At 48.5% G+C, this 10,815-nt stretch overlaps 1 protein-coding gene across 1 annotated transcript in view; it reads right to left on the bottom strand.

Moving 5' to 3' along the window:
- The window catches only part of LOC308609416 (trophinin-like), a gene marked incomplete at both ends in the record, with an annotated part of 47,716 nt that extends 38,244 nt beyond the window's left edge, over positions 1–9,472 (bottom strand). Inside the window, 3 exon segments of the mRNA XM_081223091.1 lie at positions 8,203–8,873; positions 9,162–9,210; positions 9,453–9,472. Coding sequence (XP_081079217.1) covers positions 8,203–8,873; positions 9,162–9,210; positions 9,453–9,472 — 740 coding nt within the window.
- Positions 9,473–10,815: the final 1,343 nt, after the last annotated feature.

The following is a 10,815-nucleotide window of genomic DNA, read 5'->3' as shown; positions in this document are numbered from 1 at the left end:
ATGCTTTCCCCACATCTCTACCCCACTGAAGTCATACTTGCCTTTTAGCCTAAAGCTGGAGCCCACCTTCCCCAAAGAGCTATGCTGATTTCTAGCTCTTCTATGAACCCAAAATGTCACTCACAACAACTTAGGCACATTAAAAGACAGAACAAACTGCAATTCATTTTTCAAATTTAATGTAACTCATATCAAATATGACAAGACACAGAAAGCAAACAACAAAGCAGGATTGGCAAACAGATTTTTTCATAGTGTGTCACCCTCAGCTGATTGGTAATATCTGCTTAGATTGCTGTGTGGACAAAGATTCCAAGGATGTACCTTGGCTCCATGGGAAGGACTGCTGCAATTCATTAGCGGTATCTGTAAACATGCGAAATAAATCTGAAAACAAAACACCAAACAGAAACACATTTTAGCACCAAATATACTATTTTCTCATACTTCCTTCATTGTGCTCATCTCCCCATCCTGCCCTCCCACCTTGGGGTTTCTTATAACACCTCCCAGCTCTTATACCCATCCCCATCGGCCTTGGATATGAAAATGTTGTAATTACCTGAAACCTCACTAGCCATAGGAGAAGCTACAGGCACCAAGGCTGGTGGCTCCACCACCAAAGCCAACAGCATTGCTCGGTCCACTGCCATAGCCAGCACTGCTGCTTGGTCCACCGTTGAAGTCAGCATCGGTGCTCAATCCACTGCCAAAGCCAACAGTAGAAGTGGGTCCACCAATAAAGCCGGTGCTGGTGTGGGGTTCACCAGTAAAGCCAGTGCTGGTGTTGGAACAACTGCCAAAGCCAATGATGGTGCTCAGTCTTCCATCGAAGCTGGTATTAGGCCCACCGCCAATGCCGTCACTGATGCTGAGGCCACTACTAAAGTCAGCACTGGTGCCAAGTGTGCTGCCCAAACCAGCATTGCTGCCCAGCCCACCACCAAAGATATCACTGGAGATCAGTCCACTACCAACGCCAGAGTTGGTGTTCAGTCCACCATCAAATCCAGTGCTGGTGCTTAACCCATCACAAAAGCTGAAACCAGCACTGGTGCTGAGTCCATCACCAAAACTGGCACTGATAGGACCACTAAAACAGGTGCTTGTACTAGGAGGGCCACCAAAGCATAGGTTGGTGTTAGACACACTGCCAAAGCAGAAGCTGGTGCTGGGGGCTCCACCAAAGCCAATGCTGGTGCTGGAGCACTGCCAAAGTCAGTAGTGGTGTTAGGTGCCCCACTGAAGTCAGTACTGGTGCTGAACACACTGCCAAAGCCAGAGTTGGTGCTGGGTGCACCGCTGAAGCCAGTGCTAATGCTGACAGCACTGCTAAAACCAGCACTGGTGTTGAGTGCACCACCTAAGCCAAGACTGGTGCTGAGTGTACCACCAAAGCTGGCACTAGTGCTGGGAGAATCACCAAAGCAGAAGCTGGTGCTTAGTGTACCACCAAAGTCAGTGCTATTGCTGAAAGAGCTACCAAAGGAGACACTGGTACTGAGTACACCATCAAAACCAGAGCTGGTGCTAGGAAAGCTACCAAAGCAGATACTGGTACTGAGTGTGCCACCAAATCTGGCACTGGAACTGGGAGAGCCACCGAAGTAGACACTAGTGCTGAGTGTGCCACCAAAGCCAGTGCTGGTGCTAAGCACACCACTAAAGACTGCACTGGTGCCAAGTGTACTGCCAAAGCTGGTGCTCATACTGAGTGCATCACTGAAGCCAGCAGGGGTACTGAGTATGCCTCCAAAGCCAGAGCTGGCTCCACCACTGAAACTTGTACTGGTGTTGAGTGGGCCACTGAAACTAGAGCTGACCCCACCACTGAAGTTGGTACTGGTGCAAGGTGTGCCACCAAAGCTAATGCTGGTTTCACTGCTGAAACTAGAGCTGGTGCTGGCTGCACCACCAAAGCTAATGCTGACTCCACCACTGAAAGTGGAGCAAGTGCTGGGTGTGCCACCAAAGCAAATGCTGGCTACGCTGCTGAAGCTGGCACTGGTGCTGCATGTGCCACCAAAGCTAATGCCAGCTCTGCCACCAAAGACATTATTGGGGTTGGGTACACCACTGAAGCTAATACTAGCACCATCGCTATAGCTAGCCCTGGTGCTAGCTCCTCTGCTGAAGTCAATGTTGGTGCTGGCATTTGCATTTTCTTGGGCTCTGGCCTCAATTTCAAGTGAAAATCTGCCCCAGGCCTGAGCATCATCGCCTAACTCTTCCCTTGTTAGGCAGTCAATATCCATGTCATCCCAATTCCAGGGCCCAGCCACAGCTTCCTCTCCAATACCCATTTGGGCTCTTGCCTCAGCCCTGGCCTCAGCCTCAGCTACAGCCACAGCTGCAGATTGGACTTCCATCTCCACTGCCTCCCGGTACTGCACGGCCCAGTCCTTGGGGTCTTTCTTCTGCACCTGAAATGAGAATTCCAATCATTATAAGAAAAATACGTTTGTAATTATGTATTAAATACCTACCATGGGCTTTGTATAAAACTAATAGTAGCATTAAAAAAAAAAGTCTTAGTTGTTGGGACTCTATCATGGGTCAGTCCTGAGATCCAATTTCAGTTCGATAACTTAGGTGCTGTGTGACCTTGGACAAGCTACTTAATCTCACTGAGCCTAAGTGTCTTCATCTGTAATATGGGAAACGATAAGAGAGTATGTTGTGGATTGAATGTTTGTGTCCCCCCAAAATTTATATTTTGAAGTATCAACCTCGAATGTGACTATATTTGGAGGTAGGCCTTTATGGAAGTAAAGTTTAATGAGGTCATAATGGTGGGTCCTTGATCCAATAGGATTAGTGTCCTTATAAGAAGAGACTCTCTCTCCACCATGAACACAGCAAGAAGGTATTCATCTGCAAGCCAGGAGGAGAGGCTTCACTAGAAACTAACCCTGCTGGACCTTGATCTAGGACTTCCAGCCTTCAGGACTATGATAAAATAAATTTCTGTTGTTTAAGCCACCCAGTCTATAGTATTTTGTTATGGCAGTTGAGGAGACTAATACGAAGTATGAACAATGAATGAAACATTGTAAACTTTACGTCAAGCAGCATTCTGGGACATAAATGAAGTTCCATATGCTTACATATGAACTTCAGACTGCCCTATACCTGCCCATCCCTGTACACTGCCTACCCCAGCCAGGGACGTTCTGTACCCTTAACATGCCAAGTCAGGGCAGCTCTCCTATTGCCTTGCATGCAAACTTGAGAACTTTCATCTTGCTAGTCTCATGGCAGGAGCACAAGCCCCAGAAGAACTCATATTCAGGTGGTCTGCTGTTGGGGACCCTCTTGTATTCCAGGTACCTTGAAGAAAGGAAATGAAACTTGCTTCTAACCAAGCAAACCTGTTGTCTAGCCACTTGGGACCAGGTGGCAACCTCCTTCAAAGACAAACTAAACTCAGCTCCTGGAGAAGGATTTCCAAGGCCCTCCTTCCCTAGACTCACTCCAAAACACAGTTCATGGTCTTGACCTCCAATACAGAGCCATTTCCCATTGGCCCTGTGCAAAGTAGTCACTTGGTGTTGCAGGGGATGCATGTATAGGGCATGGTGTCACAGGGAGGCCAAAGTATCCTGCCACCTGTGAGGAGTAAACCTAAGTTTCTATCGGGTGTGTTGTAAACAGAGGAGCCATTCTTTGGGCATTCTGGTCTGAGCACACCCCATAGCAAGGGCCTTGTGTTTGGTCTGGCCCAGCCCTGGTATGGTCCACCATGGACTTAGTCCTAGGGAATAGGATACCCATACCTCTAAAGGTAGTGTAAGAAAAGGGCAATCAAGCACTTTCTGGACCAGACCAGCACACTCAGAACACTTCATGGCCTGACAAAGCCCCAAAGCACCACTTACTTCTGCTTCACAAACTCGTCTGTGATGAGCTTCCTCACTTCCCCAAAGAGCGAGTGGCTTACCTTAACAATGGGAAAAATAACCCATGAACCAAGATCAGAACTTCCCACATGGGAGCAGAGGCATTTCCCAACATGGAAGAGACCTCTCTAGTACATAAGACCATCTCAATGAACTCAGGAAAGTAATGAACACATGGTCACTAGAAGCAGGCAGTTAAGGCCAGATGGTTCTTTATCAGAATGCCCTGAAGGTCTATCTTATATATCAGCTTAGAACAGAAAAATGACATAGGAGAAAGGGGAAGCAGAGAGTTCAGGACCATTTCCCCATCCATCCAGGTCAGAGCCCTGGACCCTCTACTCAGTCCAGCAACCCCGCCCACTCCACCAGACCACCAGGCTGATGCAATCCTGGGACCATCCTCTCTTGCCAAAGGACAACATGGACAGCAAGTGCTGACAGAGCCCAATCATACCCAGGGTGCAGCCCCAACTTGCGCAGCACCTCCCAGATGACAGCTGCAAGGGGAGGCAAAAGGAAACAGGGATAGAAAATGAACATGTGTATATACAATGGAATATTACTCAGCCATAAAAAGAAACGAAACTGAGCTATTTGTAATGAGGTGGATAGACCTAGAGTCTGTCATACAGAGTGAAGTAAGTCAGAAAGAGAAAGACAAATACCGTATGCTAACACATATATATGGAATTTTAAAAAAATGTCATGAAGAACCTAGGGGTAAAACGGGAATAAAGACACAGACCTACTTGAGAATGGACTTGAGGATATGGGGAGGGGGAAGGGTAAGCTGTGACAAAGCGAAAGAGAGGCATGGACATATATACACTACCAAACGTAAGGTAAATAGATAGTGGGAAGCAGCCGCAGAGCACAGGGAGATCAGCTCGGTGCTTTGTGACCGCCTGGAGGGGTGGGATGGGGAGGGTGCGAGGGAGGGAGATGCATGAGGGAAGGGATGTGGGAACAGATGTATATGTATGACTGATTCACTTTGTTATAAAGCAGAAACTAATAAAAGTATATAACAGGTTGATCATGTTTTATATATATACTGCATTGTTCTCAAAGCCAATCGAGAAACAAAGAGAACACATTTTATTAAATTCTTATCCCATATTGTTCTCCCATCACAAAGGGGCTAAGAAAATAAATAATATTTATAATACAAGTAAAATAAAAAAAAAAGAAAATGAACATGTGGAATTCCGACCATGACCTCCATTCAGCTGCCAGCCCAGCCACTCACCCTCATTGGCCTTGTTGCCATTCATAAAAATGACACTCAGAATCACCATAAGACCTAGTTTGGGTGTGTCCTTGGTCCTAGGGGAATAACAGGACAGAGAGAAGGTTTACATCCAGCAGCCATCTGCAGAAAAATACACACCAGCCAGCTTACTAGGTTAGCTTCTCCCAGATTCTTCAGATATGAGAGAATTCTGCCCAGTCTATGCTTCAAGCTCTATGTGACCCTGGGCAAGGCACTTAGACTCTCCTATTTATAAAATGGGAAAATCACATTCTCCTCTCCCCAGGTTGCTGAGAGGATAGAATTGTACTTGTATTTGTCAGCCCACTACAACCCGGACACCCAGCCAATATGAGTCCCTTCTTTCTCTTCCAGACCCCTCAGCTCCAAAAGAATTCTAGGCATGGCCCCACTGATGTTCCTGCCCTTCAACCCTCATTGATTCACCCATACCAGGAAGCCCTTCCTTGAGAACCACTCTACCAAGATCAATAGGAAGAGACAAGAAACAACAGAGAAGCTTCAGTAGATACAGAAAACTTGACAGTAGGAATGACCTGCCCCAGGCTTCTACACCGTCCAGTCAATCAATCATAATCAGGCACCACTACTATGTGTAGGGCTCCAACTACGTGTGGGATATGGAAAAGGGGTTTTTAGGCTCTGTCTTTCTTGACTTCCTAGGGGATGTGGGGAGAGGACAGGGATGGAGTAGTACCATGGACAAAAGCAGAAGCCTCCCTCCCATCCCAGCCCTTTCCCAGCTTACGTTCCCAGGATGCCTGCAGAGGATTCCTGAATGCTGATGAGAATATACAAGCTAATTTCTTTATCAATTTCCTTCATATTGACTCGAAACATCTGCCAAATAAAAGAATAGCCTGTGAGGTCGCAAAATTCAGCCTAGGCAGTGAAATAATGCATGTAAAGCACTTAACTAACACAGCAAACAGGTAACAAATGTACTATTGTTATCAAAATAGTCTTTATGCTTAATGGGACTCTAGGGAGACAGAGAATGGAGGATGGAAGGGAGAGGTGAGCATCTGAAATACACTACAGGACATGTCCAGCAGTAGACAGAAGCCAGGACTAAGCTGGGTGGCTTGGGTCCTAGCTGTACTTGCTGTGTGACCTGAGGCTAGTCTACGTCCCTCCGTAGGCCATCGTCTGCTCATTTACACAGTGATGGGGCTGGATTAGGGAGTCTCTGTGGTCCCCCCAAAGGGACGTGTACATCTTTGTTCCATTCAAGACTTCCCCATTGTGCCCATCCCACAGAGGATGTCCTTTCACCTTCTCCAGAGCATAGCTTGCTCGTTCAATGATCTCTGGGAAATATTCATCATATTCTTGGATGACATCCTTCAGCATGACTGCAGGAAGGGAGAGGTGGGAGCAGCTTGCTGAGAAGGAGCCACAGAGCTGCAGCCCTTTTGTTAGCCCTATGGGGTTAGTGTAGTCTGAGTCCTGAACTGTGTTAATGGGAGATGCCAGCCATGACAGAGTGTGAAAAGGGCAGGGGAGGATAGATGAGAGAATGAAGAGGCCATAAAACTAAATGGCTACCCCCAGGGCAGGGAGGAGAGAGGAGTAGAAAGGAGAGCTCAGGGAGGAGGGTTGGTATGACTCTACCTGAGCACTTGATGGGGATCTTTGTCTGGTCCTTAACCAACAGGTATTTCACCAACTTATTTGCCTGGGAGAAGAGGAATATATGGGAAGATCTCAGTATGTTTTCATAAAACTTGGAAGAATGACAGAGAAGAGGGCAGGTGAAGAAGAGAAGAGACTGGGCAGCATTGGATTCTTACCCTTTCTTGCAAGGTGGCCACATCTTGGGATAGCGGAGGCCTCTGGCCCCATGGAATCCACCTATAACTACCACCACCTCTCTCATCCCCGTTCAGATGCTTGGACTGCATCATCAGAAAGAAGGAAGGTCCAAAATAACCAGGTGAAAGAGATGGCTCTGTCTCCTCACCCTGCCTGTTCCTGAAAGTCCCCTAAACCCTCCCTGTAGGGGTCCTGACCTTAACATTATCCACACTGAGTTCTAGATTTGTCTTTCATTGTCTTCCGGGCAGGTGTTTCATTTCCCTGCCAAGACAGGAGCAACCCAAGGGCAGGGTCTGGTTCTTCCTCTTCTTTTGGCCACCACTGGCTCTACTAGCTGTACCCCTTCAACAAGTCACTTCACCTCTCTGGGACTTGGTTTTCTTATCTGTAACACTGGGACCTAGCTGGTAAGAGTTACTTTAAAACATAAAAGCATAACCTGTGTGACTATACCCAACACAAAGCCTGGTGCATGCTAACTACTATGTATTGATAAATACAAGTTGAATTATATCCAGTTTGTAGCTAAGTGTATGGATGTCTTATTTCCCCACCAATCTTTGAACTGCCAAGCAGCAGGAACTATATCACATTCCTCTCAGCATCTCTCACAGCCTATGTGAATGCAGGGACTGGCTCAGTAAACTTAAAAGAACAAGTGAACAAACCAGGTGGATAGGAATGGAAAAGAAGTACAGAGTTAAGGATGGTGATGTCAGAGATCTCACCTTTCAGTTCCTCTTGCCCCGGGTCCTGGTTGTGGGCTCCAGACTCAACTGAGCCAGGTAGTCATCTGCCAGGGCCTGGACAGCAGCAACAACCTGAGTCTCAAGGGCACTTATGTTGATCTGAGGGGTAGCCATCTTGACCTGGGCCCCTTTGTCAATTTGAGTCTGGTTTTCACTTGTCTGGGCTTTAGTGTCAACCTTCCGAGCCCTGTACACTCTCTTGACCCAGAGGGTGGCTGCTAGGGCTTGTTTTGTGACCATTTGACTGGCAGGTGGGGCCTCAGAGATCTCACAGGGAGAATTTGGGCCCTTATAGGAAGCCTTCTTGACCTTGGATTTTTTGGGCCAGATAGCTGCTGCTGAGGCCTCAATCTGCCTGGTAGCTGTCTCAGTGGCATCTGGGGCCTCTAGGAGTTCAGTGTCAGTATTTGTGCCCTTTACAGTTGCTTTCTTGGCTTTGGAGGCTTTCTTAGTTCGGATGGAGGTAATTTGGCCTTGGGTGGTAGCTGTGTAGCTGGTGGATGGAGCCAGTGAGATCTCAGTGGCATTAGCTATGGCCTTATTGTTAGCCTTCTTAGCCTTGAGAGCTTTCTTAGGCTTGATGGAGGCTAACAAGGCTTGATAATTGGCTGACTCAGTGGCAATTGGAGCCTGGATAGTCTGTGGGATGACTGGCACATTTAGGGCCTGCAAGGGTAACTTGATCTGTGTAGTAACACTCTCACTGCCAGTTGGAAATTGGGAGCCTCGGGCTGCCTTAGCAGTAACTCTCTTTGTCTTGTTGGCTTTCTTAGGCTGAGCGGTGAATGAAGAAGCCTGAGTATTGGCTACCTCAGTGGTAGCTGAAGCCTGGTTGATCTGGGGGATGATTGGCAGGTTTAAAGCCGGAAAAGTTATTTTAGGCTTGTTGGTGGTAATCACATCGGCAGGTGGAACTGGAGGGGCAGCGCGTACTGTCTTAGTGATAGCCTTAATAGGGGCCTTCTTGGTCTTGCTTTTCTTAGGCTGGTTGGCAACTGGTGGGTCCATAGCCAGGGGGTCTTTGGTTGATGATAAGAGGGTATGCATCAGCAAGACACTATCTTCTGTTGTCTCAGCCTGTACATCTGGAGGGAAGTGAAGCCCCAGGCTCCCAGGGGGAGGTAGAGGGCCCTACACACTTAAGATTATGACGTGCTGAGCCACCTGGCCTCCCTACAACCCACCCTTTCTACAAAACCTCCCTCTCCTCTGAATGGTGACTGATTGAACGGGAGGGTGAAGGAAGAGGAAGGGAGCAAGAAATAGGCAGGTTTTCTTCACCTCCTCCTCCACCATGCAGGGGAGGACTGAAACAGGTTAGGCAGGAAATTATGCAACTACAGAGTGGTAGGGGCTCAACAGCCTTAAATGAACTCAGAATAGGGCAGATGGCCTGCCAAGAATGCAGAGGGGCCTCACCTGGAGCGGGGGCATCTTATAATCGGAGTCATTACTCCTATCCATTTTTCTGGAAGGCCAAGAAAGGGCCTGAGTCAGGAAAGAATAAGAGGGAGGTGGACATTTATCAGGTCTCCTGCCAATCCTGAAGGAGGGGGTTCTGATCAAACCTTGGGCCCCAAACCCTTCAACTACTGGGTTCTCATACCTAGAAACCCAGACCATCTGGCTTCCAAATCCTAGCTCCTTTTGCCTCCAAGAAACTGCAAGTCAGCTCTCGATCCTGCCCCTTTACCCTACAAACACCCTTACCGCAATTCGGTAGTGCGCATGCATATCAAACAGAGGCGTGAGGGCAACCGCAGGCGCTCAGCGCGCAAGTGCTTTGGTGGACTGGACAGCCTGACCACCTCAATCCCACATAAGCCCTCTGCCCTCAGAGCAGCAGAACATCTTGACGCCACTCCTGACCCACTCTTTCTAACTGCATCTCGTCTCATTCCAACCCTTCCCCCAACACCGGTCCCTCTCCCTCCGCTCTGCAGCACCTCTTTGTTCCGCCCCTTCCCCAACACCATACACCTCTCCTCTGCAGTACAGCCACGCAGCGCACTGCCCCGTCCCCAAACGCCCCCTCCCTCCGCTCTGCTGTACTCCGCACCTTCTCTTCTCTATATGCCCCCTCCCTCCGCTCTGCAGTAAGTGCCTGCACAGCCCCTTCCGCAACACCGCACCCCTACGTCCACGTCTGAAAGTGACCATCCTGCCCTTACTGCAACATGGTTACCCCACCCACAAATCCTATGGTATTAGGCTTTTGTGTAATCCTTCCCAAATGCTACCAGGTTCTGTCCCTTTCTTTTCAAACCGGTATCAACCAGGTCCTAGCCCCTCTTTTCTCCCCTCTGAGCCAGGTCATTTCAGATATATAATAAGGAGTCTGCCCCTTACTTTTTCTAGCTCCCAATCTCTACTTTCTGTGGCCCAAACCAGGTCCTGCGGCCTCTCTCCAGTTTAAACGAAGCCTCCCATTGCCTATCTCCCTGCCTAATTGGATCGTGTTCCATTCTTTCTATGGCCTGAACTATTTCTCCATCTCTCTTTTCTGCAGTCCCAAACGGGTCTGCATCCCTCCTTCCTGCAGCCCGAACTGAGTCCAGATCTCTCTTTCCGTTGCCCAAAGGGGATTCTGCCCCCCTCCTTTCTCCCTTGCAAACCGAGTCCAGACACCTCTAAACCCGACCACTTTTATGCGGTTAGCTCCTGAACCTCTAGCAGGTTTCCTTCAAACCTTAGGGGTGTGTGGAGTCAAGCACGTCAAACCCTAGCCTGGAGGCCCCCACAAGGTCTTCAGTAAAGCAGGGCACTTTAGCTCACCTCTCCTGTCCAGAAGGCGTCTGCTCTCTCCAAGCCTCTTCTTAGGTCTGAGCCTATCTTCTCCCCCTCCCCAGCCGGAAGTGATCCTGCCTCTTTCCGCCTCCACAGGGTCGCCTTCCCTGCCTGTCAGCCTCCCCCCTCACTCCCTACTTCCAGCTTTCCTTTCTCCCCAATGTGAACTATTGTCTGCTTACTACCTTTTATTCAACAATCGTTATTTTCTATTCACCTTTTGATTTCTCTATCCCCCACCCTGTATCCTCATTCCTATTTGATTCATCTGTTCCCCCTAGGAGGA

This window comes from Mesoplodon bidens (genome assembly GCF_964165515.1).
Source record: "Mesoplodon bidens genome assembly, chromosome: X".
NCBI lineage: Eukaryota > Metazoa > Chordata > Mammalia > Artiodactyla > Ziphiidae > Mesoplodon > Mesoplodon bidens.
Note: the sequence above shows the minus strand (reverse complement) of the source record. Positions and strands in the feature narration are given on the sequence as shown.